The sequence below is a fragment of the Suillus plorans genome (assembly GCF_016647745.1).
Source record: "Suillus plorans strain S12 chromosome Unknown HD556scaffold_68, whole genome shotgun sequence".
Lineage (NCBI taxonomy): Eukaryota > Fungi > Basidiomycota > Agaricomycetes > Boletales > Suillaceae > Suillus > Suillus plorans.
Genome location: NW_024537452.1, coordinates 34,251 through 61,992, shown reverse-complemented (window position 1 = coordinate 61,992; position 27,742 = coordinate 34,251). Strand labels below are relative to the sequence as shown.

At 49.6% G+C, this 27,742-nt stretch overlaps 10 protein-coding genes across 10 annotated transcripts; 5 read left to right on the top strand and 5 right to left on the bottom strand.

Moving 5' to 3' along the window:
- Window positions 1–3,580: 3,580 nt before the first annotated feature.
- Window positions 3,581–4,177, bottom strand: HD556DRAFT_1194344 (uncharacterized protein; the record flags this gene model as incomplete). Its single annotated transcript, XM_041296247.1, has 1 exon — window positions 3,581–4,177. A coding segment is annotated over one exon (597 nt), but the record flags the coding sequence as incomplete, so codon positions are not given.
- Window positions 4,178–4,315: 138 nt separating this feature from the next.
- On the bottom strand, window positions 4,316–6,472 carry HD556DRAFT_1245210 (uncharacterized protein; the record flags this gene model as incomplete). Its single annotated transcript, XM_041298517.1, has 2 exons — window positions 4,316–6,040; window positions 6,140–6,472. Coding segments are annotated over 2 exons (2,058 nt in total), but the record flags the coding sequence as incomplete, so codon positions are not given.
- A 701-nt stretch (window positions 6,473–7,173) lies between these two features.
- HD556DRAFT_1529924 (uncharacterized protein) lies at window positions 7,174–8,333 on the bottom strand. Its single transcript, XM_041309439.1, has 3 exons — window positions 8,000–8,333; window positions 7,829–7,941; window positions 7,174–7,777 (listed from the first exon to the last, which is right to left on the bottom strand). Exons 1-3 carry the CDS (start codon window positions 8,173–8,175, stop codon window positions 7,356–7,358), a joined length of 711 nt encoding a protein of 236 aa, XP_041155650.1. The 5' UTR covers window positions 8,176–8,333; the 3' UTR covers window positions 7,174–7,355.
- Window positions 8,334–8,357: 24 nt separating this feature from the next.
- Window positions 8,358–8,896, top strand: HD556DRAFT_1403392 (uncharacterized protein; the record flags this gene model as incomplete). Its single annotated transcript, XM_041303879.1, has 2 exons — window positions 8,358–8,489; window positions 8,566–8,896. Coding segments are annotated over exons 1-2 (188 nt in total), but the record flags the coding sequence as incomplete, so codon positions are not given.
- A 2,918-nt stretch (window positions 8,897–11,814) lies between these two features.
- On the top strand, window positions 11,815–12,978 carry HD556DRAFT_1245131 (isoprenoid synthase domain-containing protein; the record flags this gene model as incomplete). The annotated part of the gene is made up of 3 exons (XM_041298511.1): window positions 11,815–12,239; window positions 12,299–12,587; window positions 12,643–12,978. 3 exons carry the CDS (start codon window positions 11,815–11,817, stop codon window positions 12,976–12,978), a joined length of 1,050 nt encoding a protein of 349 aa, XP_041155648.1.
- A 1,424-nt stretch (window positions 12,979–14,402) lies between these two features.
- HD556DRAFT_1521081 (acid protease) lies at window positions 14,403–16,208 on the top strand (the record flags this gene model as incomplete). Its single annotated transcript, XM_041309164.1, has 7 exons — window positions 14,403–14,695; window positions 14,755–14,849; window positions 14,910–15,164; window positions 15,218–15,255; window positions 15,306–15,450; window positions 15,506–15,857; window positions 15,909–16,208. 7 exons carry the CDS (start codon window positions 14,403–14,405, stop codon window positions 15,937–15,939), a joined length of 1,209 nt encoding a protein of 402 aa, XP_041155647.1. The 3' UTR covers window positions 15,940–16,208.
- Window positions 16,209–16,961: 753 nt separating this feature from the next.
- HD556DRAFT_1403373 (Tgs1 protein) lies at window positions 16,962–18,169 on the bottom strand. Its single transcript, XM_041303877.1, has 3 exons — window positions 17,906–18,169; window positions 17,649–17,840; window positions 16,962–17,601 (listed from the first exon to the last, which is right to left on the bottom strand). The coding sequence occupies exons 1-3, from the start codon at window positions 18,123–18,125 to the stop codon at window positions 17,066–17,068; spliced, it is 948 nt and encodes a 315-aa protein (XP_041155646.1). The 5' UTR covers window positions 18,126–18,169; the 3' UTR covers window positions 16,962–17,065.
- A 507-nt stretch (window positions 18,170–18,676) lies between these two features.
- Window positions 18,677–21,925, top strand: HD556DRAFT_857133 (uncharacterized protein). Its single transcript, XM_041311846.1, has 12 exons — window positions 18,677–18,851; window positions 18,995–19,091; window positions 19,143–19,291; window positions 19,347–19,449; window positions 19,499–19,613; window positions 19,662–19,981; window positions 20,031–20,375; window positions 20,428–20,737; window positions 20,789–20,988; window positions 21,040–21,483; window positions 21,536–21,566; window positions 21,624–21,925. The coding sequence occupies exons 1-12, from the start codon at window positions 18,823–18,825 to the stop codon at window positions 21,644–21,646; spliced, it is 2,166 nt and encodes a 721-aa protein (XP_041155645.1). The 5' UTR covers window positions 18,677–18,822; the 3' UTR covers window positions 21,647–21,925.
- HD556DRAFT_1434008 (regulator of chromosome condensation 1/beta-lactamase-inhibitor protein II) lies at window positions 21,893–24,342 on the top strand (the record flags this gene model as incomplete). Its single annotated transcript, XM_041305286.1, has 16 exons — window positions 21,893–21,944; window positions 21,996–22,020; window positions 22,096–22,149; window positions 22,210–22,537; window positions 22,599–22,740; window positions 22,791–22,895; window positions 22,947–23,028; window positions 23,074–23,161; window positions 23,217–23,318; window positions 23,366–23,384; window positions 23,442–23,490; window positions 23,549–23,658; window positions 23,712–23,796; window positions 23,850–24,006; window positions 24,063–24,267; window positions 24,323–24,342. The coding sequence occupies 16 exons, from the start codon at window positions 21,893–21,895 to the stop codon at window positions 24,340–24,342; spliced, it is 1,623 nt and encodes a 540-aa protein (XP_041155644.1).
- An 898-nt stretch (window positions 24,343–25,240) lies between these two features.
- Window positions 25,241–25,943, bottom strand: HD556DRAFT_1403339 (uncharacterized protein). Its single transcript, XM_041303876.1, has one exon. It carries the CDS (start codon window positions 25,636–25,638, stop codon window positions 25,303–25,305), a length of 336 nt encoding a protein of 111 aa, XP_041155643.1. The 5' UTR covers window positions 25,639–25,943; the 3' UTR covers window positions 25,241–25,302.
- Between the last annotated feature and the right edge of the window lie 1,799 nt (window positions 25,944–27,742).

The following is a 27,742-nucleotide window of genomic DNA, read 5'->3' as shown; positions in this document are numbered from 1 at the left end:
CCTCTATTATTGAGTCATGCGCCTTCATGGTAGCGCTCTTCATCTTCTGCAGGTAGACACGCACACTGGGATATTCGTCCTTGGACGGATTGTTCCAAACCATGGCCCGGGGCATGTGGCCCATGTTCAGCATGAAAGGTGACTCTTTTGTTGACTCAGAGCTTGACGTATTGATGGCAAACTCTATGGCCGGCAGTTTCGTTACCCAGTCCGTTTGGGTGGGGGAAATTATGGCTCTGACCATCTGCCCGATGGTCCGATTCACCCGCTCTGTGGACCCGTCGGACTCAGGGTGGTAGGCGCTCGACATTCGCTGGTTAATGCCCAGCAACTTGTTCATGTGAGTCCAGAACGTGCTTGTGAACAGCACATCGCGATCGCTTACAATTGCTCGAGGTAGGCCATGATGTTTGTATACCTCGGCAAACACAAGTTCTGCCACCTCCTTGGCCGTGTAGTTGACTCTACTGGGCACGAGATGCACCATCCCAGTGAGCAATTCTATGATCACCGTTATGGCATCATATTCACCATTGCGATCCTTAGACATTGGTAACGGACCGATGAAATCCATTCCTATCGACTCCCAGGGTCTTGTGGGGACAGGTAAGGGATTTAGCAGACCGTATGGTTTCTGATTGGACGGTTTACTTCTCTTGCAGGTCATGCACGACGCACAATATGCGTTGACGTCGTTCACCATTGTCTTCCACCATACGTGGTCGTGTAGGTAGGTCAACGTCTTCGAGGCGCCTAGGTGGGCTAGTAAGGAATGAGCTTGGGATATGACTATCTCCCGGACGGTGCGTTCTTGTATTTTCACGTCTGGTACGCATAATAATGTTTTGTCTTTCAGACGCAGGTGGATGAGGCCTTCATCTACTTGGAAATTCCGGTATTCCGTTGGTGAGTCCAAAATCTGTCTGAAGAACGGGTCCCTGGCGTACTGATTCCTGATACCAACTATCAGCTCATCTTCGTCCGGATAAACCGCCGGGAACCTCGTCATGTTTGGTGCATCCTCACCGGGCTCGTTGGTGCAGCCCACGTCTAGAGGCGACTGCTGATTGGTCTTCTGTCCAGCATCCCCCCCTTCCTTTCGTTCCTTAGGGCCTCTAAGGACGAAATGGGGAGCCATTCGCCTCGCGAACTCGGCTGCCGTCTCCGGCCGCCCTGTCTCTGCAGGTGAAGGCACTTCCCGAACCTTAGTAACGCGTCCTCGTCGGTCGCTAGGGATAGTAACGCGTCCTTGTTGGGTGCCACCGGCAGGGTCACTACTGGTAGTACCGCGTCCTCGTCGGTCGCTACTGGCAGGTTCGCTACTGATAATATCGCGTCCTCGCCGGACGCTACTGACCGCCTCAGTGGGGATGACCATCGTCCCCTGGTCAGCGCCAGAACTTGCCAGACGTGAACTCCGCCTGGGGGGATCCAGTGCTCTGGCTTCCATACCCACCAGTACTGGCATGGATATCAGGCTGGGCAGCGTGCCGCCCGTCGTTCCCGTGCTCCCTTCATCATGGGATGTGAACTCGCTGGGAGCCCGCACTGTACCTGGTGCATCGAAGGAATACATCCTGGACAACGCGTCAGGTAAGACGTTTTCGATCCCCGGCAGATATCTGACGGTGAAATCGAACTCCCCCAGCTTTTCCAACCATCTAGCCTGTCGTCCGGACAGGTCTCGCTGTTGCAGTAAGTGGATCAACCCCTTGTGGTCGGTCAACCAGGTGAACCGTGCCCCTTGTAGGATGTCCCGGTGCCGCAGCATCCCCTCAACACCAGCCAGCATCTCCTGCTCATGAACGGGGTAGTTCTGCTGCGCTGGGTTCAGTTTGGCGCTGTAGAATGCAGCCACCCGGGCTGTTTTCCATTCGACACCCTGGGCGATCACGCAAGCAATGCCTTTACCACTTGCGTCGGACATCAGCCATATGGGGTCCGCGTCGGCGGAGTAGTCCAGTGGAACCCGTGAGTGTTTCGCACAAGTCACGACATATTGTTTAACTTCGTCGAAAGCTCTCTGCTGGGTGAAGTCCCAATGGAATGGCACCGTGTCACCCGTAACCTCGGCAAGCGTGCCCATCGGGACTCTGACCCGGTGTATGTCATCTGCCAGGAACCCGACAGCACCCAGGAAACTCCTGAGTGCGTCGCGGTTGGTAGGTGTCTTCCAGGCGAGGATTTTGTCTACCTTGGCGGGGTCCATACGGATCCCGTCGTCGTCCACGACCCTGCCCAAGATCTTAAGTTCCTTGCATAGGAACTGCAACTTACTCTCGCTGAGGTAAAGTCTCTCTCTTTCTAAGATCCGTAGGACGGTTCTCACGTGCTCCATGTGCTCCGCTAACGTTTCAGAGTATATTATGATGTCGTCGAGGTAGACGTCCATCCACCGGCCTATGAACTCGCCGAATAGGTGGTTCATAAGGGCTTGGTATGTAGCGGGTGCGTTACAGTCCCCCTGCTGTAGCACAGTACTAACCATGTTTCCGTCGGGGGTAGTGACCGTTGTGCGCTCGACGTGCTCGGGCACTATCCTTATCTGTTCATAGGCGTCTTGTCCGTCTATGATGGACCGGTACTGTCTCCTCGCGACCCGGCGAAGGATCCCATCAATGTCCGGTAGGGGAGATGATAACTTGCGCGTATTAGCGTTGCGCTCCCGCAAGTCGAATACGGTGCGTAGTTTATCCGTGCCCGGCTTCCGGATGAATAACATGGGCACGGTGTTGCCGGCACTCGTCATACGCCAGCGGCCTGACGCTAGGTAAGCTTGTCGCTTCTCCCCCCATTGCGGACGCAGGGGCTCTGGGCAACGAGAAGGCCTCCAACGGTAAGTCTTCTCCGGATCTATCAAGGGAATTGTATGATTGATCGCCCTTAAAGGGGGCAAACCGGTGGTGCTGGCCTTGGCACACAGTGGCCGGGCCAGCTCGCAAAGCTGTTGACGTGCACGGGTCAGATCTTCCTCGACGGCCCCTGCCGCCCTCGATTCCAGGACAGCTACCTGTTCGCCCTTGACCGGTAATGCGCGGTCGCTACCTACCATCACCCGGGACGGGTTCAGGCCGACCGTAACTTGATGTTGGAAGAGGAATGGCGTCCCCAGGATTAAATCATAATTCTGTAAGTTTATGATATCAAAGAATCTTTCTTCCTTAATGTGCTGATAAGCTAGCTGCACCTTAACCCCGAAGTTCACCTTGGAGCGCGACCCTTGCACGGCCAGCTGGATGGTGAGTGGCTTCTCTAGAGGTATCCGTTTCACCTTCAGCTGATCCGCTAGTGTGGAAGACATGAAGTCGGCCAGCGATCCTGTGTCGATAAGGGCTCGGACCGGGCAGCCGTTCACATGGGCCACCACGACGACAGGCTTGGGGATGAGTCGTTTGAAGTCTCGGGCTATCGCCGAGTTACGTTGTATGGCAGGGTACTTCCCTGGCGCTACCTGCTGACCATTCAGTTCGACTAACTGGAAATGGTGAGCCGTCCCTTCGAACTGCATGTCTGGGATCGCGTAGAGCTGATGTACTACACCTTCCAGCGCGCACTCCATTGGACTGAGATCACCAGTCTCCAACGACCGGAGGTGGTGATTCTCCCACTCCAACTCTTTGCTTAGCATCAGCGTGTTCAGTCGCTTGTAGCCCTTTAACAGGTGCTTCGCGTACCAGTGAGCTACATTCAACTTCTCATTACAGAGGAAATGATCCTCCGCCCTCAGCACATAGTTTAGTTCTTGATCCAATATCTCGTAGATGATGTCATCGCCATAGGCTGTTCGATGGCAGATGAACCGATCTTCAATTGGTTCTCCCGGAAACCGAGTTTCCCGGTTCAATATCTCCTCGACACGATCAGCTATAGGGTCTCCCATCGGCTTACGGCGTTGCATACAGCGCCTCATGGACTTAGGTACTTCGCAGTCCTCAGCCAGGCGATTTGCATACCAGTCACCCACGAAGAATGCTGGGTTACGCAGCAGGAAGGAAGGAATCTCTAACTCTTCCTTCAGGTGAGTTCCATGGTCCATTATGATGTGACGGACGGCTGATATCCGATAGATCAAGAACCTGTCCTTAGCAAAGGTTTCTTCACTTGTCAAGTCGTCCCCCGGATAAGGTGCGCTCTGTCTTAGTATCTCCTCAGCACGGCGCGCTAACGGATCACCTATAGGCTCATCAGCCACTCCCCACGTTCGGTAGACCGGTTTCTTAGGTATTTCGTACTGCAGGAGCGCGACGTTCAGAGGAATCTCGGTGATCAATTCGGTGCTGTCTTCGAGAGCCTGACGTTCTCCGTCCAGCCCCGTTTCTATGTGCATGGCGTAGTTAGGCACTCCGGGTGACTTATCCTTGTGAGTCGACGGCACTGTGATCCGTTTAGGACACTGACGGGACATGTGTCCTGCCTCTTTGCAGATAAAACATCGTCCTTCTGATACAAGACGGTCGTGCTCCTCGCGGCTCATCTTTTCGTCTTTAGGACGTTCTGAGCGCTTATTCTGTGCAGGTCGATGTACTCTATCCCTGCGACTCGAGCCTGATGACTGCTTGTCCCTCTGGCCATGGTTCCCCTTGTCGGATCCTCGGGGTGCCTCGCCTTTCGGCTGCCCGTGACCTTTAGGATCCTTGCCCTGTTTTTTAGGGGCCTTGGGTCCTTCTTCACGGCCGCGACCGTTGGAAACGGCAGACTCGGCCAGCTCGATTATCTCGGCGATGCGTTGGACCTCGCTCAACGAGGACACTTCCGGGTTTAGCTGCATCTTGTAGAGCTCATTCTGGATACTGGCACTCAGGCCGAACCAGAATTTGACTACCTTCTCTCTTTCGGGTACGTTCCCAATCATCATCCATAGTTCGTTGAGTTCTGATAGGTAATCTCGGACTCGCTGGTCGCCCTGGTAGCATCGGTACAGTTTCTTACGCTGTTTCGTACGGAAGTCAAGCGGGAAACAATAATTGAATAACTCCGTGAAGAATTCCTTGAGTCTCCATTCCCCCGGCCGGTCTGACACCTGCCGGACATAGAAGTCATGTGCTTTTCCTTTAAGGTAGTATGATAGCACGAACACTCGTCTCCCCTGTGGTACGTTGCCGTCCTCCACATACGCAGTTCCCTCTGTTATGAAATGGTGAAACGCCCGTGGGTCGACCGAACCATCGTACTCCTTTGGGGGGATGGGTTTCAGGGTAGTCTTTCGTTTAGTTTTGCGTTTCTTGGTCTTACGCCGTTTTTTAGAGGCACGTTTTCCTCTATCGCAGGAACTGGATGAGCTGTCCTCGCTCTCACTCGACAGTTCACTTGATGAAGATTGAGTGGTGGTGGAGGAATCGGAAGAGTCACTCGATGAGTCGTCTGGGAAACGCACTCGGGTGGGTTTAGCCCCCTTCCCCTTCTTCTGGGTCATGCTCTCAAATGCCCGGCCCAGGTAACTTTTTGGGGCTATCTGGGCGGCTGCATCCATAGCGGGAGGGGTCTCCCGTAATCCATGTTTCCTGGCAGGCTGACTAGCAGCCTTCTCGACCATCTCTCTTACCGGGTGACGATTTTCCTTATCGCTCGTTTTCCGAACGGTGGACCGGCTCGGAAGCACCTTAGTCTTATCCCTGGTGAGTTTATCGGCCTCCCTCAGCCGCTCTTTTAGCTGATGGATCTGATGTTCGAATTGTTCAGTGATCCTTTTCTCAGTGGCCCTGATGGCCGCCTGGACAGGATCCCTCCTGTCCTCTTCAGAATCTGTCTGCTCCCGTGGGTTTTCCTGTGCCCACTCCTTGGATCTTGTCCAAGTGGCTAACGCTTCTCTCTGAGCCTCCAGGTCTACTTCGGATCCATCTAGGTTTGCATTGCCCCAATTCCGGGGGTCCGCACCCTTTCCTTTAGATGGGCCTTCGTCAGGTGAGGACGACGTTTGATCACTTACGTGAGCCCTTTCTTCAAGGCGTCTCCTATCAGAGATACGTTGTTTCTCTTCTTGGGTGAGATATTTTTCTGCTTCTCTCACTAAGTCGGGTTCTATCTGACCCTTTGTCTTGGGCTTGCTTTTAGCTGTCCGTCTAGACTTAATTCGGCGGTCCTTGACCGTTTGCCATGGTGTTCCAGTCTCTGACTCTGCCGAGGATTCACTGGTAGTGACGAACGGGTTATTAACAGGTTCGTCATTCCAATTTTCTACTACACCGGTCGACTGACGTCGACCAGTTATTGCGCTATCGACGCTAGCCGAATGCACTCCCGCCTCTGGCTGGGGCGTATCGGACCTCGTTCGTACCACGTCGCTATAGGAGCGAGCGGGTCTGAGAACAGAGTCACCCAGACGCGAGAAGGATCTCTCGGTAGGGGACGGGGTTGGGGTTGCATCGTTAGTGCTAACTTCAGTTAAAGGAGACTCAACTAGAGTCCCAGGGATCGTTTGTTCAGCATTCAGCGTTGCGGAACGTTGGGATCGAAGGTTGTAGTGCGAAGACATGGTATGGTTTTGTTTCGTCGTGGTACTTTACGGTGGGCCTAACCGTAATCGTTCCAGGGACGAGGAGTTTTATCGAAGGTTTGTTATGGAAAAGTGGGTAGACTTTTGGATGTTAAAAAAGATGTGACAGTGACTATTTAGCTCGCGAAGCTCGAAGTCAATGGCACAAGAGAAGAACGTTCTTGGGAAATAACAGGATAAAAGTCTGATATTTGGGTCCAGAAAACACTACTGTACGACTACGAATGGACTCTGCTTTTATACTACTGAAGCTCGGGTGATAACGGTAAAGAGAGGCAGTGGGGACAGAACCGGGTAGTAAGTACGTCGGCCGAGCATATAGTAGAGTAGCTGTAGCTATAGGAATAAATGAGTCCAATACGTTTTAGACAAGGGTGAGAAGCAGTCAGTGACGAGCACGATCTCTGAGTGACCGTTACATATCAGTAGGGCCTGACATGGGTAGAGAGTGCCCGGGTACCCGCCCGGGTGGAACCTGCGGGTAGCGTGCGGGTCGGGTGCTACGGGTCACGGGTTGGCTTGGGTGTATTACCCGGGCGGGTACGGGCAGCAACATCCAAATTTCGAGCTACCCGCGGGTGCCCGCAGGTCACTACTAGTATTTGGTCGAACTTTAGCCTTTGTGTCTACCAGGTACATTAATATCTATTGCCATCAAGTACTGTTGTAGCTAGTGATGTTCCGGCCCGGCTTAGGCTCGGCTTCGAAGGGCTTAGGCTCACAAAAATTCAGAGCCTAGGCCGTGAGCCCAAGCCAGCCCAAAGCCGGGGCTTGGGCCCAACCAGGCCGCGGCTTTTGGAAGCCAACAGATGCTCATTAGTGTAGGCTAGTAGTAACAAGCAACAGCGTGAATACAACGTATCTAAACGTCCATCTCAACATCCGACACGTCCTCGGCATCATCACCCAAAAGCATCATGTCCCAAGCTTCTTCTCCATCCACAACATCACCAGTCTCTGCGTCCGCTTCCGCTTCTTCGTCATTGTCGTCCAGGTAATCCAACTCAACGAGAGATGATGGTTGAGGCTCCCGGAACAGAAGATCGTGTCGTAGCGCACATTTCACAGACGGCGCTGATGGTATGGGAGAGGTGGGTGGAGATTGCGTGATTTCGGTAGTGGATGAAGTGGAGGTATGTTCAGCAGCACATTTAGCAGCCTCCGCAGCGTGGAACTCGTTAATTGCCTTGGTTTGGGATGGCAGTGCTGCCTGCTCGGCATGCTGAAGAAGGGTGGCTGTAGGTTTCGTTTTGCGCACGGGACGTGCAACACGGTGCTCGGCATCTGTGTTTGTCATGGGTGGGTAGCAGGTAGGGATGTTAGAGGGACACGTACCAACATAAATCGATTGAAAGATAGTACTGGGTGCGCAATCACGCAGACACTTGTGAAGGCGAAGCACAAAAGGCTTTAAATTTACTAAAAATATCGATTTGCGCAACTGAAACCTGGTAGAGTGAGTTATGTCAAACTCGCAAAGCACAGGACATAGTGCTGGCAGCTCACCGTGGCTTTTCCGTAGCAACAGACAAGAGATAAGGCCTTGAAGGAGGGTGAATTGCTGGATATGTTGGACAGTGCAGGACCATCTGAGTTGAAGCTGATAAAGTGATGGAAGTCAGAAGCTTAGAAAGACAAAAATAGAGTCGGGAAACGTACCTCCGGTGAGTGCCACTGAACATGCCAAAGCCACGGCTTAGGCCGCCGGCTCAGGCTTTTCGAAACTCAAGCCCAGGCCCAAGCCTTCCTCAGGCCGTGACTTAGGCCTGGGCTGGGCCCGGCTTATTTGGGCCCGGCTTGGGCCGGCCCAGGGCCTCAAGCCGAGCCGTGCACATCACTAGTTGTAGCCGACGTCAAATGACATGCCGACTTTGACAACTACTCCGAACTTGCATCTTCAGCCTCATAACTATCGGGCTAACCACCCGAATTCAATATTTTCAACTGACAATGCTAATATAAGAGAGAGATTTTGAGTCTGTGGATGGTATCATTGGTATGGCACCCTCTAACCCTCGGGACTAGCATCTTCTGTAGACGCCGAACGAGCATTTTCCTGCGGTCGTTTGCAGGTCAATCACCTACAACACGGCATCAGTTCACAGGCCTTCAAAGCTCAGATGGCTATCGGTTCATGGTACAAGACTCCGTTTTTGGACGATAAAATTGCCACTCAAATACTTAGTGAACACATGAAACGGAACAAGGGAAAGGGTAAAGCTTGCGAGGATGCTGGGAGTGACTATGATTGAGACGTTGCAGAGTTCAATAGCGACTAATCCTACTAAGTGTCTTTGTACTATTCACCCAATGCTAAGATATATCATGTACCCGCGGGTGACCCACACACCCGCAGGTACAACCCGCGGTCGACCCGTACCCGTACCACTTGACCCGGGACGGGTACGGGCATGACTCTATTTCTCATTTTACCTGCGGGTAGCACCCGGGTATGACCCGGGTCGACCCATGTCAGGCCCTAGATATCAGATGGTAGGGGTGAGATACCCACTCGAGTTCTGATGTCAACCGCAATATTCGCAAGTGGGGGTAATGCACCCACATAACAAAACGCATTTGATACCATGGTCAAAGCCCCGCGTCATCAGAAAACAAGCGCCGTGCAACTCTAGCGAAGACCTCCAGATATGGTCACTAGTTTGTTCTCGAGGTTTCGTGGTAAAGTTGCACGTGTGCAAGACCGATAGCCTGAAAGGCCGGGCAGAGAGCAAAAATATGATGGGTGCTCTCAAATGCATCACAACCAGACTGATACAAAGGCAGCGTATTGCGAAATAGACGATATGTCGCATTTGCGGAGTGTCAGTTGTGAAGATCAGGCACACAACCTGTGTACAGCGGCAGATAACAAGTTAAATGCCCGTGTATACAGGAAGTCAGGCAGTAGAGGTAAGGCTTGGGTTGGGCAGAGAGAGTCGCAAGATGCATAAGCATCCTCAAGGCAAGAAATAATATTAATAAAGCAAGATAAGTCATACTCAATAAACCCGTAAACAGGTACATGGACAGTGTAGTTATCCATTGCAAAAGTAGCCAGTGGTGCAGAAGGAAGACGGCTGTTATGATGTTGCACCGAAGTGGCCATGATTTGATGTACAAAATCATCAGTCAGACATTGTGGCGTCTACTACCGTCTGTGCGAGCAGAAGTCCACGATATTGATGGAGAATGAGACAGCGAAGCAATGATGGAAGACAGCCACCGGTACAACGAACATGCCGGTCGCATACTACAGACGTGGGGAAGAGCATCGGGAAGTACATCGCAAATCATATGAACTGCATTTTATGGTCACCAAGGACGGGGTAGGGTTGGTTTGATGCGCCAAAATCCATGTCCTTGGGAGGTGCCACCTTGTGCGAATAAAGGACCGATGAAAGGATGACTGTGGTAAATGGTAATGACAACTATTAAGCATACACGTCCAATCAGTCAGTGTGACACGAGCCATCTTCGGAAAGGTGGTCAGTGGATGATCAAGATCCCGATGCAGACTCACGACAGCAGCAGCAACAATCTCCAACTTCGACTGTTACGATGAGGATGAACGAGGTCGAGTGTGAAGGCATTGGGCTATGTCCGAGCGTTAAGCTCGGATTGGACGCTGGAGGTGGGCGGACAAACGAACATGAGCTACGGCTATTAATTATGTAACGGGGAGCGATGAGATAATAGGCTAACGATAATAAGTAAATGGTAGGGATTTGCGATGTGAAACATTGTACGAGGAGCTCGAAACTTCGAATAGAACGGCAAACCCAACGGTGCCACGCTCAGTAGTGCTGACTCTCCGGCAGGCTCCTAATCGGCACCTTGCTCATAACCGTATAATGTTTGGGAAATCGAATCAGAAGAGTACGATGGGAAGGATGAAATCGAAAGAGAAAACGGAGATAATATGGTGCACGTTGAATGTGAGGATGATCACAGGAAAGATGCGTTCACCCGGTGACGCGTCATTGTCACGTGGTCAAAACCATATGGACTCCCGAGTCCCGACGGCCTTACACGCATCAACTATCAAACGTTACTCGAGTACTCAACGTTCAACCATATATGCACACACAATGGCATAACCAGTACAGGCTATGTCACTAGTGCGGTACGTAACACTCACCAAGATCTAATAAAGTTCGGAAGTCATGTCTTACTTCAGAATGCTGTCAAGTTGTTCTTAGTACCATTTCTCCCAACTTGCGACTAAAGCAGGCTTGACAAGGAACTTTTCTGATGAGTAATGTGATTCTTATCATGTATTTTTGAATGTTGATGTGACTAACGCATCATCAGTTGAGCGACAGAATTCGCGAACGCGCTAACCTGGATCATTCGCGGAGTCTCAGAATTGATATCGATGGGTTATCGCACACGACAGATCCGGGCGACTGGTATACCAGCTCCGTGTCTTATGGCCATTGTGTTGTGTTGCTATAACAGATACTGTGATAGACGCGCTGGATGCCTATAAGCATTTTGACCGCGCGGTAGTCTCCGGGCTGTGGCGGAACCGAACAAACCAATTCTACCCTTCCTCGACTGATCTACGCACAAATCTGCATTCTGCGCTGGAACGCGCAAGTTGACATGTACTCAGTCGTTGTCTATATTGGCTCGCCCAGCAGATCCGTTGTAGATGACTTTCTGGTAATCCACATATGGTATCATGAATCATGACGCCCACGCAAGATCTCAGATTGGTCCGTCGACCCCAATTTACATACAGGTGAATGACCGTCAATGATCAGATGTACGAAGTTCGTTGTCTTCGTGTTCGGCATTTGGTCATCTTGACTATCTATGTTACGACTGGCTTTCGGAAGGGGAATGCAGAAGGAAAAGGCTTGAAGTAAGCGCCCTGCCATATTCATAGAAGAGATCTACTTATACGGAACCGTCACAAACAAGATACCGCGTACGAGAAAAGTCTCACCATTTGTACATCCTACCTATGGAATAGCGCATGGAATTTGAGTCTCACATTGTTGTTAGCGACATCAAAGCTACAGGGATAGGCGACCCTCAGTAATGTTTCACCCTGTTTAGAGAAGCGCGATTCAAACCTTGCTATAATTCGAGTAGGTGACACATAGAACAGGTGAGTCTACACCCCCGCTTTCTTTCAATCTGATCGGTGGACCCTCATTTCCAAAATTACACGATGGTCCAAGCCAACACGATACACCCGCCAGCAATATTGGCATCAGTATAAAGAGTAACATATTCCAGAGTCTTTGTCTCATAACTTGGGTGTCTGATTTCTCCATTCCCTCATCTCGACTTTCACGACTCCGACAACCTCCATGGCTTCTACCGCAACTTGCACCGTCACTTCTCCTGACTCCGAGCCCACGGAGTTCATTTTACCTGACTTCTTTAGCGATTGCCGCTACCCTATGCGACTAAACCCTCACTGTGATCAGGTATCTCGCGCTTCTGCACAATGGCTTTGTAGCGAAGGCCATCTAGTAGAGCCCGATGTTACCAAATACACTACGATATTGCGCCCAGGTTACTTCGCTTCATCTTGTTACCCTGATGCGGATGCTTTCCATCTCAAAGTCTGCGCGGACTTCCTGGGCTGGTCATTCAAAATGGATGACTGGCTCGAGATCGAAAGGTCACCCGATGTCAATGATGCATGGGGAGTACGTGACTGCTGCGTATCTGCGTACCGCGATCCCGTCAACTTCCAGACGGAAAGATATAGTGGAAAGATGTGCAAATCGTATGTCTATTCTATTTTTTCTTATCGCGCACACGTTCTAACCATATCACGATGTTAAGATACTTCGGTCGCTTTAAGGAGACTGGCGGTCCTGGCTGCACAGAGCGCTTTATTCATACAATGGACTTGTGGTTTATCTCTGCGGCCAAGGAGGTGGAGAACCGCGTCAAGGGGCATATCGATGATGTTGAATCTTACATCGAATTGAGGCGCGACTTGAGCGGCTGCAAGGCTTGCTTTGCTTTGATCGAATTCGTCTGTCATATTGATCTTCCCGACGAAGTAGTCTCGCATCCAGTCATCATGGCGCTGGAGGAGGCCACCAATGACTTCGTTTCTTGGTCAAATGTAATACCTCATTCTGTCGTCGAAGTTGGGGCACTACTGACATCGCTGCTGACAGGATATTTTATCCTATAACATGGAGCAATCTCACCATAGCACGCATAATTTAGTTGCTGTGCTCATGGTCAAACAAGGTCTCGACCTGCAAGGCGCTGTTGACTACTGTGCCCAGCTATGCAATATCTCCCTACAACGGTTCGAAGAAAACCGTGCTGTCCTCCCCTCTTGGGGAGAAGAAGTCGACAAGGATGTGGCTAAGTACGTCGAAGGACTGCAGAACTGGATTGTCGGTCCGCTGCAGTGGTCCTTCGAGTCCGCCCGCTATTTCGGGAAGGATGCGCATATCGTCAAGCAGAACAGAATTGTCAAGCTGGTTCCGAAGCGACCATTGTGAAATCCACAGCTATTTCTGTATGTAAGACCGTTTCACTTCTTGCCTGCGATGCACGATTCTCATTGCGATGACTACCATTACAGAAAATTACATCATCGTCTATGCCTTGCTTTGTGTGGAGCTGCTTTTTTTCCGCAGAACGCGCATCATGTTTCTCCTTTTTTCCTACTCGAAACGTTTTTGACTTCTGCTGTTGTGTGTATATAATAGTACTAGTCTGCCTAGTCAGACCAGAATGGAAGGAAGAGTCTTGCTTTCTGTACATATCTACCAATTTTTGTACGTACTACTCTAGAGTAGTTAGTACGGTCCGTTAGTAATGTTTCACACAAACATGAGTTTGGAACATCTGACACATCTTGATCATTGAATATATCTATCTTTCTCGCTCCTGACATTCCAACGACGCCGCAGCTGGCTAGGACCTTCTAGATCCTAGCGAGTACCACAATTTTCTTCTTTCTGGTAGAGAAAAAATATGTGAAGCGTCACGCGTGTGCATGATCATTCAAGATCACGAGAACTCCGGTTAATGCCTAGAGGCTAGAATGGAAAAAATGAGCTGCATAGGCGGTTAGAAACGTCGGCCTCGCTTATATAAGCACAATTGTAGATTTCTCATTCGGAATGCGTCACTCCGAGTCAATCATGAAACTGGGGACGAGATCCTGCGCACATGGTGGCCGGTGCCGGTGAACAATCGGTGTCCTTGACATATTCCTCATGATGGCCAGGAGCCCAAAGAAATTCATCACGCTTGATTCTACTCACGCGCGATGGGAGGTTGGCAGAACCTGGCAGAACTCCAGCTTCTTGAAAGCGCCGCGGGCCCAGGTGTCGTCGCGCTTCCGACGTAGCAAACGGTATCATACCAATGTCGATTCTCTTAGCGTGGGTATATTGCACTGGCAGCCTTCCACGCCTACGGCCTGGTCCATGTCCCACTATTCTTCATGTAATCATGTACATTTTTTCCAATTACCGGCGCTGCAATGCAACGATTCATATCAACAATCTGTTATGTTGGCAGAGTATAATCATTCCAGTCTCTTTTGGACACCTTGTATCAAGAACTAGTATACGGCCTGGCTAGGGGAGACCAGTCACCTTGTGAGCTTTGTGGTGTTTGCATCCAGCAGGCCGTTCAAACTATTTTCTTCCTTAATCTGTTCTGCAAATCTGGCGATGGGCCCTAGCGGAGACTATGCAATGCCGGATTATCTGTTGTGCCACAGTGCCCATGTACTGCTGCAATAGGTTCGCATGGCAAATATTGCTGCTATTCAATTAGTACGTCCTTTGAAGGCTATATGGGGCTTGCATTCGTCGCACGTCCTATCGGTGCCCATGAGCACATACTTCTGGTATAAATGGATTGTCAGCCCCATCATTCATGCAAACAGGCAGAAACCTCCCTCATAGTCATGCGATCGTTCTCCGCCTTTTTGTTTGCAGTCATTATCACGGCCAGCAGGTCTACCTCATGGGCCTCGGTCACCATCCCATTGACAAAGCTTGAGCGTACTGGGTCGTACCTTCAAGGCTCTCCACACGCTGATGGTGCCCGAGCGTCGTTCTTAGAGACAACCAGTGGCCCAAAGACTATCCCGGCCACAAACGTGGTATACATACAGTACACCATGAGCGTTGGTGTCGGCAGTCCCCCCACCTACTACGATTTAATTATTGACACGGGGAGTTCTAACACATTTGTTGGGTCAGTGTTTTTGTAGAGAATTGCCCTTGCGACTTGAATGACTGATGGGTGATGTGTAGAACAGGAAAAAAATATGTCCGTACATCAACCAGTGTCCCCACTGGACAGAATGTCACTGTCGCCTATGGAACTGGCTTTTTCAGTGGTATCGAATGTTTGTCTTCCTCAGCACTTAGAGTACTTATATATGAACTGATATGGCTTAACCGATCAGACAATGACACGGTGACTCTCGCAGCTGGCTTCGCCATCACGAATCAATCCATCGGTGATGCTCTTGAATTCGCATATTTTGACGGCGTCGACGGCATAATTGGCGTTGGACCAGTTGATCTCACGCGGGGAAAACTGTCTCCTGACACTGGCGCCTTGACTCCAACCATCATGGATAACGCTTTGAAGCAGGGTCTGATCAAACAACAGATTTTTGGTATTTCATTCGCGCCGGCAACGACTTCTAATGACACCAGTATGTGTTTATCGTATCTGACTTGTATGTAACCCATTTAGTCGATCGAACAGATGGAGCGATTACATATGGTGGCATTGATCCTGCTTTTGTGCGTACGATGTCATATTTCGCTATGGAAATTCCTGATATACCCGCCAGTACACCGGTAATATAACCTACGCTCCAGTCACCAAGACTCTCTCAGCAGCCCACTTCTGGGGCATCAACGTAACTGACGTGACATATGGCACACACACTGTTATTCCTCAGTCAACCGCCGGCATAGTCGATTCGGGCACAACTCGTGCGTATTATTTGACTCGATATCACTCGCACCACCCAACTCCACATTATCGCAGTGGTCCTGCTTGCGGATGATTTCTTTTCCAGGTACTTACAAGCCATTCCCGGAGCCTACCTCGATGTTAGCAACACTGGCCTTATTGTCATCCCCCCTTCCTCCGTCGCAGGCATGCAACCCCTTAACTTCACAATCAACGGTCGCGCGTTCAGCATGGATACAGCTGCACAACTCATCCCATTGAACGAGAACGCCATTTGGGGCATCGAGACTGGTGTACAATACGGCGTCATTACTAAGCTCGGTGCTGACAGCGGGAGAGGCTTAGATTTCATCCTCGGTCAGAAGTTCATGGAGAAGTATTATGTTGTGTTTGACGCCGATCACAACCGCGTTGGCTTTGCGTACACGTGAGTCAGCTGGTGTTTTAGTGAGAATGGAGATTGATATTTTGGGACTAGTAATCACACCTTCTCGACATACTTGCCTTGAGTTGCCAAGCGCGAACTACGTATCACTGGGGAATAACAAGTCTAATAGAATCGATAAATGGAGATACGGACGATGCCATAGAGGGTTCCAATGTGGTGGTGGGTCATCTATGGAGCACGATCTATTGAAGGGACCCTCCTTAGCCACGACAACTGCGTAAATTATGTGCCTGTACGGCACGAAGGTAGGAGCAGGAGATGCAGGTGCATATGGGAGTTTCGAATCTGGGACATGCCGGCGAGCCGTGGGATGCACAGGTGACCAGTCCCATTAGCTGTTGACTGATGTCATGAGTATCATTATATGTCTTACATTCATTGATATGGTTGTCCGAACTTAGGCTCGTTATATCGAAACATAAAGCCAAAGCAGAGGTTCAGAGGAAGCCGTGAACGGTTATGGAAGTACTTCAGCTGTCTCAAGGCCGAAATTGTCCTCAGGGCCAGTCGGGCCCAGCAACCCGGAGAACGGTTATATCACAAGCAGCGGCTATACCATGATCCATGATGATGGAAGAATCACCAGGAAGATGCTTATGTGAACCGGTGGCAGCGTGGCCCAGAGGAAGATCATAGTGTTTTTGCTTCTAGAATATGAAGTCTTCTAGGATAATAAATTAGCATCTAATGCGTGGTATCTCACCTGTTGTGTATGCATAGACGTCAGCTGGGATCCCTGGTACATTTCCTAACCTGTTAGATGCTCTCTCCCTCCCTAGAAAGTTCAAGCGTACTTTGAGGTTGACCATGTGGGATCATCATGACCTCATGAGAAGTTCAAGCCATTCTTGGCACGGTCAAATTGTCCCCTGAAGAGCCTCATTGGTACCAGAGGAGACGACAGACATGAGGAACTAGAGGAATACATCGCCCTCAAAAGTGATAGTGGATGGGCCTGTGCATCGTCATGAGCTTGCACAACATTTTCAGTGAAATCTTAGCTTATACGTATAGTTTGGACTTAGCGTAGGTCGAACGCAAATTTCTTCAGCTCGTGGGCTTCGATGAATCAAGTGTAATGCACTTCACTTCACTTCACTTCGCACAACTTACTCTGATACATCGACAGGAGTACACAGCCAAGGATATTTTGAAAGATGTGTTACACCAGTTCTGGTGATGTGAAGTCAGAATACATGCTCTTGCCCAGCAACTAAACCACCAAAATAACACGTCAGAGCTTTCAACTTCGACCCCATCCATTCTTCCTCCACTTCAATCATTCGAGGCTTGTCATCGGGGGTGACGCCTTCGTCTTTTTCGAGCAGGCCCAGGGCAGATATTTCATTCAAGTCCGTGTTTCTGGGGAGGAAGTAAGCAATATTATCTGAAATCCGCTTCGTCAGGCGAAATAAATCAGCCCCGTGAATCGGCTGTATCCTTGAGAGGCTATATTGTGAGTGTGCCTCCAGTTCATCCTGGAAGTCCGCGTTATTGTCGGCAGTGACATTGTTTTCAGAGGGAGAGATGTATCCTGGGCCACCCCAAGGGGGACTCAAGAAGACAACGTCAATATTGCGCGTTGAGTGGGGTCGTGAAAGATATGCGTTTGCAAATGAGATATAGTCTGCAAGGATAAACTCGATGCGGTCTGCAACACCGTAGATAGCAGCATTATGGCGAGCCAAAGCGAGCCGTGTTGGGGAGATGTCCAGAGCAATGACTAATGAAATTAGCAGGACTGGGTGAGCGATAGAACGGGCCTCTCACCATGCTCGCAGGTTTTTGCAAAAGCGATCGCATTTCCTCCGACACCACAGAAAGGATCGAGGATCGTATCGCATCGACAGCGATCTGCAATTTGTACGGCAATGTTTTCAGGTGTCACGCTATACCAGCCTTCTTCATCCAATAAACATCCTTGGTCGTATAAAGAAAAGTAACGTTTTCGTTGCGAGAAATCTGAGAGATAGCAGCTGGGATTGAATCAAAGGGCCTTTGAAATATTAAGTCGCGGCATGACGGACATTTCTGAAGGTTTTCTGGAACCTCGTGAGTGGTGGTGTAGTGAGGAACAAGGGCGGTGGCATCATATTTTGTGCGAACAGGAACATGGGTATCCGTTTTGCGTTTCTTCGCAGGTCTGCTCTGATTGTGTGGATTTTCTGAGAGGCTAGTAGCGTTTGAATTAAGAAAGTCTTGTGGCAGGAAACGAGATAAACCGGTGAGATTTGGTTTTTTGCCCATTGCGACTCCGAGCCTCAGGGTGAACGTCACAAACCAACACAGCTGACACGTTTGGATTTGTGATTCGCGGAGTTATGACTTGGATAAAGTTTAAACGCCTTATCGACTTGCCACTTCCAGAGTAACCAACTTTGAAGTAAGTACTATATACTAGTTACTACTTCCTGACCAAGCCCTAACTCTCTTCATGCTCGAAGATGTCGGACGTCGATATGGACGCAGATCATGATGTGCCAGATTTCGTACGAGCCTGGCATCCATCAGTTCGTCGACCGATCATTCCCCCCGATCCGACAACCTACCACGAAGCCATTCATCCTCGCGCCATTTTCGAGCTTCGTGAAACACCCTCCGGGGAATATGTATCTGTTGTTTCTTATTCCTGCGTCCATTGTCGTTCGATAAAGAAAACTTGTTCGCGTCTTTTGCCCTGCGATCGGTGCACCAAGACTGAGCGACCTTGTCATGTCAGTCAACCAGGCTATCAGAAGCTTCCCTTGCCCAAGGTGGCCAAGGGTAAAAAACATGCACCAACCCCTATATCCCCGCCAATATCTGGAATGTCCCAAACCCCTACGGCGCCACCCTCCAAGAGGATATCAGCTTCAAGATCCAACCAAGTTTCAAATCCTCCGTCACCCAAGAAACAGAAATTAACCCATCCGAGCTCTTCAAGAGCGCCAAAAAAAACTTCCAAATGCAAGGAGAACAAGAACAAGGACGATGGTAAGCCTCTTCAGAACCCACCACTTACAGTCAACCCGGAAACCAGGAGCGGTTAGTATCTTATCAGGGTTTCCCATTCGTGCACATTTACGCGTCTGAATAGATGCCGCGGTCACTACAGCGCCGGTTTGGACTTTTGTTAGGCCTCCAAAGATCAAGTGTGCGATTGACAGCTGTACAGCTGTCCCCACAGTCGATACCCTTCCTTGCACACCTCACACGCCTCGAGTCTGGGCAAATGTGAAGTACCTCGGCATAATGAATGCAAATCGAGTCTAACTGGATACCCAGTCTCGCGCAGAAATTGCTTCGATATTCCCTGAACTCACGAAGTCTCTTACGGGTATTTCATGGCGGCAGTTTGAAATGCCCGCATTGTTCCTAGAACATCCCCACCCCGAGCATTCCTGGAGAGACAAAAACACTCTGGAAGTCGTTTTGTCAGTTCCTTCTGTTTTACCCCATTGTTCACTGATCGGGTGGTGTCAAATATAGGGAATGGAATTATCGATACGGACCCGAAGTACTTGTACGTAGCGATTCGCATGTCATAACGCACGACAAGAGGCCCCCCGATAACAGTGATCTGGTAGCACAGGTTAGAACTCGTCATATTTGTGAGGCTTGCGTCCTGATTTCAGATCTAGGTGGAAGAAGGCGAGTCTGTCAAGGATGCAGTGCCCTCCTTCACCCCTATCAAAAGCGACCATCTCCAGTTCAATTTCTCATCGTTCACCACACCTCTGGCTGTAGGATCCGAAGGTGGGCTCGTTCGAATTCTTTTTGTTCTGTAACTTATATTACGAAAAGTGTTGCCATCCGATACCATTGCTATGCCACAGTCACCCACGTTAGCTCCAGTGCCGGTGCTAGATCCACTATCGCCAACGGTGTTGTCTCCACCTCTTGTTCCAGAAGACGATATACCAATGGTGTCTTCTTCGGCTCCTCAAATCCAACCCCGAATACCTGAACAAAGGCCATCTGAGATTGAAACCTTAGATCAGTGTCGCATGGACCAAACTCCCTTACTTGTTTTCGTATCTCGAGAAAGCGGGCTCCTACCACTGCAACTGGCTCCCGAGTACGCATGCTGTTGCTTGGGTTTATTTGTCATATCTGACCTGAACGTCAGTTTTTTGCTCGTTTTACTGGTCACGTTTGTTGATCTTCCTGCAGGTAGATATAAACAACACAGTCGTAGCTATTTCCAAGGCTCAGCAGTGCGAACGCGTACGATGGCGCCTTACCTTGGAATGGGCACCGGGAGGTGAAGAAGGGTTGTTGGAAAATATCAATGAGAAGTCGCACCCATGGTGGATTGATCCTGCCGAAAAGGAGGCTGGCTCACTGAAAACATCCAGAGACATGAACACCCTCTATTTCAGCTTTCTGCCTTTGGACCTCCTGGCGAGCTTCAAACCCAGCGAGTGTTTTCCAAGAGGCTGGTACTGCAGAGACTGCGGGATGCTTAATGCGCAGAGGTGTTTTCGACACCAGATCTGCCAGAGTTCCACGTGCAAAGTGATTGTTTCCCGCAACTAGCATTATCGAACCTTACTGATTATGGCGGCAGCGTAAATTGGAGCGGGGAAAAGCAACGACCAATGCTGATGCCCTGATTTGCCACATTGATCCGCTACAAGCACTTCGAGGACCACACCATCGTTTGCCCATACGGGATCCTCTCGATTGTGCACCTTCGTCAGTTGGCAAAATTGATTCTTCGTGGGACGACACGATGCGGAATTTGACGTATCAAGTCAACAGTGGTGTGAGAGTACAACACATCTTCACCGGTAACCAAGAGATATTGCAACAGGATGCAACAAAACTACTCCTCGACATACAGAAAGATGTTATCCTTTCCCGCAGTGACCTACATAGTATGTATCCTTGTTGCTTGACTTCTAAAACGTGCGAATTTTTGGTCTCAGGCCCTTATTTTACCTGGTCTACGAAACTTGATCACGGAAATATCTGCTCCGGGGATCCAGCCGGACAACCTGAAATACCTAGACTTGTCTTCGACATCCAGGATATCTTGCTTCACTATATGCAAGCGTACGGCGAAGTCGATGATGCCAACATTAACCATATCATGATTCAGGCATGGGTCACTCCGGGCTCGAAACGGGTAAGCCAGAAAGGACACTCGATACTGTTTTTCCCCCTCAAAAGCGATTAGGGTGCCGTTTTTAACGCGAAGAGCCACGTTGTCACCATCATTTGTCTAGGTGCCGAAGTCGTCATGAATCTAGTACCCAAACGTGGTTTTACGGAGATCCCCATTGAAAGTGCGGAGGACTGCATGGAGATTGATAGCGAGCGGATATTAAGTGCGTCACAGCTGGCGGATGATGGTTGTTCGGAAACTCTTGGGTCGGCAGCAGTAATTGTGCCAGACGATTGCCGCCAAACTGGCGGTGACCCTGACGTCACGAATCAACCTGACCCAGCGAGCCTTGCTTTGGGGGAGGCATCTGGACCGTCAGGTAATGTAGGTGATGCCAAGGCAGCCAGAAAGGGGAAGGGTTCTACTGGTGGCAAAAAGAGCAAGCCAGCGCCCTTGGAACTTTCCATGACCCTAGTTCATGGTGATGCGATCATTCTCGAGGGAGATGACTTTGAGGTGAGGGCATCACGCGACCGGGTTTAATGTACTGCTGACCTGAGTACGTTAGTACCAAATCAAGCGCAGCGGAACTACGATTCGTGAGTATTTTGAGTTGGAAGCTTTGGTTTCTAACTTAAATGACACGGCTTGGCTAGTTCTCATTGGGTCTTATGAGTGATCGGCACGGATCGGTCGGTGGTTGTCTTGGAAGTTTCAGATCTGAGGTTGACCAAATATTAAATATTGTCATTATGCGATAGTCTCTTGTTCTCGAGTCGTTTATTATGAAGGAGGGGGTCCTTCGTCGTGCATCGTAGTTAGAGCGCTAGAGCGAATCCGAAAGCAGCAATCAAATCTCCCAAACGCTTGGACTGGCTGGCGCCTGCTGAGCATAATTCTTCACAGCAACCAACCTCCAAGAATTATGGCTAAAACATCCACATCTACAGATGCACAAGACCCAAACTGGGGAAGAGGTAAATGCTACGTCGCATTTCCCTGAACAGAAGTTGAACTTTTGCGCACAGTACTAATTTGCGGTGGGACGGACTGGTGAGCGAGTCCAGAGCGACAAACTAGTCATTTGCGTTCGGGTATTTATGAATGGATGTTGTGCGCTTTTCACAGGCCGAAACTGGGGAGGAAAGAACGTGGTGGAAAAGGAGAAGGCAATCCTGATGCGTGCGTCGTTCCCCAGCCAGCATAGCTACATCAACTCAAAAACAGTTTTCTATATCCCAGACCAGACCTCCTCGAGCCCCATATCCTCCGTTCTCTCAGCAATATCAAAATTGCTTCCATACACGCGTCATGTTGCGGGTGTCACTTTATTCTTCTCGACGTGGATGGCGCAGCGTGGATGTTTGGGCGGAATGCATCTTCTGCGCTTGGCGTGTCAGGAGAGGACGCGATATCAATATCCGAAGACACTCCGCGACGCGTGCTTCCGACGGACTTGGGTGCAGAAGAAGGCACTAGATTCGTGCAAGCGGCATGTGGACGTAGTCATTCCTTGTTAGTAGGCGACGATGGACAGGTCTGGTCTGCGGGTGCGAATAACTTGGGTCAGGTGAGTCGTGCTTTTAGTTCGCGATTTTTGTTGTGTAGGTTGACTGGCTGGGGTATGTCAGTGTGGACATCCAGTCGCTGCGCAGATTCCCGCGTTCGAAGCCATTGAAGGGCCTTTTCTCGATGGTGAAAGTGAAAGACTGCACGTCATCAAGGCAGCAGTGGGCATAACGTTTTCCATTATACTTACCGATGATGGCAAAGGTACGTACCCCTTAACATATTCCGTTCCTCTGCTAGCTGACGCCCCTCAGTCTTTTCTTTTGGCAGCGGGGAGAAGGGACAGTTGGGAAATGGTAGGACCGGGGAACATATTATTACCGGAAACAAGACAGCGTTTGACATTGAGACGGAGCCTGGTGAGCTTCGACACTCATTTGGCAACATCACTAACTGATCTGTTGATAAAGTACTCGTGAAAGGACTTGACGATAAGACTATCATAGACATCGCGTGCGGACCGCAGCACAGTGTAGCCCTCGATTCCCAAGGGTAGGTACCATCTGACTCAGTCATACGTCACTCAAGTGATATTAGCCTCGTGTACGTGTGGGGTTATAACGGCTACTGTCGGCTTGGTCTGGGCAACCAACAGGACGTCCTCATCCCTAAAGTAGTTCCAAATGTATGTGTTGCTTCTGTTGTCCCTCGTGAACTAGCGTTGAAATAGCTTAACTTAGTTTGCCGGACCGAATGAAATAACAATGGGCGCTCATATCATCGCCGGCCCTTCGAATACCGTGGTTCTAGACAAGCAACAATTGTATTGGATGGCCGGAAAGGTCCGTAAATGTCAGACAGTCGTGTATTATTTCTGATCCTTTTGCAGTGGAAGAATAGCGGCGAAGGTGTGCATTAACTGTCAGCTCGGTTCATTTATACCTTCACTTAGCTAACTTGGGTAGGATCCTCTGGCTCACCATACTCCTCATTTAGGTTTATCCAAGATCTAATGTAAGATTTCTGCTTCTTGCTTTGCTTGTTGATTTACGAATATGGTACTTTTCTTCAGGGGTTGCAAAATATCTGGCGGCAGTTGCGGTGGAGTGACCCATTTTGCTCTCACGACTGATGACGACGGTGGTGTCATGACAGTTGCTTGGGGGCAAAATGCGTCCTACGGTAAGTAAAAGAAGAATCTGCATGACTGATTTAGCCTGAATGAGGACTGCAAGGTGAACTCGGCCTAGGACCCGATGAACCAAAAAGTGCCACAAAACCCACTTCCCACCAGCCTCTAGCCGGGATTGAGGTTATAAGGTGAAGCATTCTCTGCTCGCAGGTTGGTACAGTGTTTATGTGACCCCATCTAGCGTGGCAGCCGGTCAACACACCACCTTGTTTTTGGCAAAACCAAGTGCTAAATTATCTGATCTTCCACGTCATCCCCTTGAGGTCGACGCCCCTGAACTCTGTATAGTCTGCGACAAGGATAACGGGGACGACGATCCTGCTTTGGAATGTGACAAGGTTGGTTATAGCCATCTTAACTTTTGATGACAGTGTTTACGAGTTTGGATCAATAGTGCGACCATCCGTATCACCTGGGTTGCCTTGATCCTCCTCTGGAGGCCATTCCAGAAGGTGAATGGTTCTGCCCTAAATGCGTCGATGAGCTGGGTGCCCTTTCAGGTCACAACTCCAAATCGTCCGGAAAAAAGGGCACCAAATCGTCGCCGGAAACCAAGGGGGGCACGAAGAGGAAGGCAACTTCGTCTACGAAAGAAGGCGGTAAGCATCCGATCGATCTTTCTGTGACCTGCTGAACCCTGACGCCTCTTCGTAGCTCCTAAACGTAAAAAATAAAGATGCGTGGAAAATATGCAGGACCCAAACATACTACACCCGGAACTATACCTCCTCTGGAAATGTTCTTTGTGTACTACATTGACTATTCTCGGATTCTCGGTGTAACGTTTAACTGGGTCTTATCGCTCTCAATGTTATCTACTGATCTGAAGTGTACATAGTCTTTTCATATTCACCATCTTATCGTGGTTGCGTTGTATTTTGTTTTATATGTAGATATTAACTCCCCTCGGTGTCAGATAACACTGTAGACACCGGGAATACTCCACTCTTCATTATTTGTGCGATGACTTATGTGAGGACTGCGTGCGACATTTTATGACTGTTATGCACATAATGCGGCGGTGTGGCTACTGCTAGTGTATATGAATCCCTAGCTAAGTACTGATAATGAAAATAGCTCGAGAAAGAAGATGGTACACCTGACTCCCGCGGATTCCAATCGAAGGTTGTACTTGACGTTGCCGTGTGACTTATCTCATTGCAATTTGCATATATCAACTTGTGTAACGCTGTCCTCCAGGTGGAGTAAAAGTTACTTGTGACAGGTTGGGTCTCGCCTTCAAATCGCCTGCAAGTCTCAGGCTTCGAAGCCAGTGATAAACCGCGCGCTTCTCTTCGGACTCCGACCCAGAGTCACGGTAACTTTGACATCTCTAACGGTATTTTGTGATGTCGGGTCTTTGATGTGATGAGTGTCCTGTACTACTTGCAATTAGCAAGTCTTGGGGTGCATGCATCACTCACCTGCATGTCCGCGATAAACACAGCGTTTTCGATTTTCTATTGACAAACGGTATACGGATGAAATTTATAGTCCTTCGACTTCCTGGCGTTTCCCGGAGTTCCGTCACAGTGGCGCCTACCTAATGCATGTTAGCGCTTGAAGTCAACACAGCAGTAAAGAGACATAGAATGATACTCATGGCATCATCAGTCAACAGCTAATGGGACTGGTCACCTGTGCATCCCAAGGCTCGCCGTTAAATCGTAGTAGGTGGGGGGACTGCCGACACCAACGCTCATGGTGTACTGTATGTATACCACGTTTGTGGCCGGGATAGTCTTTGGGCCACTGGTTGTCTCTAAGAACGACGCTCGGGCACCATCAGCGTGTGGAGAGCCTTGAAGGTACGACCCAGTACGCTCAAGCTTTGTCAATGGGATGGTGACCGAGGCCCATGAGGTAGACCTGCTGGCCGTGATGAGAACTGCAAACAAAAAGGCGGAGAATGATCGCATGACTATGAGGGAAGTTTCTGTCTGATTGCATGAATGAGGCTGACAGTCCATTTACACTAGAAGTATGTGCTCATGTGCACCGATAGGACGTGCGACGAATGCAAAATCCATATAGCCTTCAAAGGACGTACGACAACAATTGAATAGCAGCAATGCCATGTGAACCTGCTGCCTCAGTACATGAGTACTGTGGCATAACAGAGAATCCGGCATTGCATACGTCTCCGCTAGGGCCCATCGCCAGATTTTCCGAACAGATCAAGGAAGAAATTTTGTTTGAACGGCCTGCTGGATGCGAACACCACAAAGCTCACTAGATGACTGGTCTCCCCTAAAGGCGTTTATAACGAGCGCGGGAACAACGAGGAGTCTAGAACGACAAAAGATCTCAGTGTCTTGGACGAAACTCTATTAACGGTGCGTCTACCTAGAACGACAAAAGCTACAGCTAACGTTAGACATGATAAAACTCTAGGTGACTTTTTAGAACGTACATCTCAGTGTCTTGGACGAAACTGAGATGCGTATACGATACTGCTACTGGTCTTATAGTGAGTGCGTCAGGAACTTGAATATATAAAAGAGAGACTGAAAATATTCTAGGACGCGAGCCGATGTCATGCATCGCTCGCCTATGTCCATTTCGGCTTGAGCTCGTACCTATCATCTCCCCCTCGTACCTATCTCGGATCCTTCGGCTTCCCTCGACTCGGATCTTTCGGCCTCGGACTCCAACATCCCCCAGCCAGGCCATGTACTAGAAAGACGACACCTGCTCCTTCTTGATACAAGCATCAGGGAAACGTAATTCATTACAGAGTGCTACAGAGCGCTCTGTAGCATTCTGTAACACAATCCAACCCGCTGATGAGGTGTCCGAAAGAGACTGTGCCAACTCAACAGATTGTTGGTATGAACCGTTGCATTGCGGCGTCGGTAATTGGGAAAAAATATACATGATTACAAGAATAGTGGGACGTGGGCCAGGCCGCAGGCATGGAAGGCTGCCAGTGCGATATACCCACGCTAAGAGAATTGATATTGGTACGATACCGTTTGCCACGTCGGAAGCGCGACGACACCTGGGCCCGCGGCGCGTTCAAGAAGCTGGAGTTCTGCCATCTGCCAACCTCCCATCGCATGAGTAGTTCAAGCGTGATAATAAATTTCTTTGGGGTCCTAGCCATCATGAGGGATATCTCAAGTCGATAATGGTCGAGGACGCGAATTGTCCGACCATCTGAAGTCCTGTATACCATGAGACTGCTAAGACTGACACCGCGATGAAGGACTCCGTATTTCCAGAGAACGACGACCTGTTGTCACGGTTACAGTGTCGCACAACTTGAATAGACTAGAAAGAACACAAAAACCCCCACCGGCCACCGTGTGCTGGACCCGGCTCTATCCCTGCGCTCTGGAGAGGATGAGGGCCAAAGACGCTCTGGAAGGAACGAAGACCAAAGGCGCTCTAGGAAGCACGAAGACCAAGGACGCTCTAGGGAGCGCGAAGACCAAAGACACGCTAGGGAGAACGAAAGCCAAAGATGCTCTACAGAGCTGAGAAGGATGATGATGCTACAAACCTGACCCACCTACATAACTTTAGGTATTTTCTCGATGAAAGGAGCAATTACGTATTCCTGAGCTCCCTCTTCGGGCCCATTCGTGACGAGGGTAGGGCATGGAATACGATGAAGGTGGTCAATCAATTAATCACCGACCAAGTACTCAATGAACCAGTCGAGCGGAACTCTGCGGGCCCTGACCTGAATTTCCATATCAAGGCCCTATATCGGTTATTAATCGATAGCTTTATGCCAGTTGCGGGAAGTCGAGTCAGAAGAATAAATCAATCATAGCTGATGCAGTACATGATGCATGAGGCATAATATTGGTTGTAAACTGATTTCATACGTCTACATCGCAAGATCACATTTCTGCCCACATCACCGGCCCCATCACGATACCTATAGTCCATATCTATACCATGGGAATCAATCAATATGTTCCAAAATACTTATTAAATGATCTTACGATGTTCAGCGCTTTAACCAAAAACAACGGGTATTCGTAAAATTGCGGAGCAGATTTATTCCCAGGTCTAGGATGGGTGAACAACACCCAGATGGAGTATACCGCTATGGCGATCGAA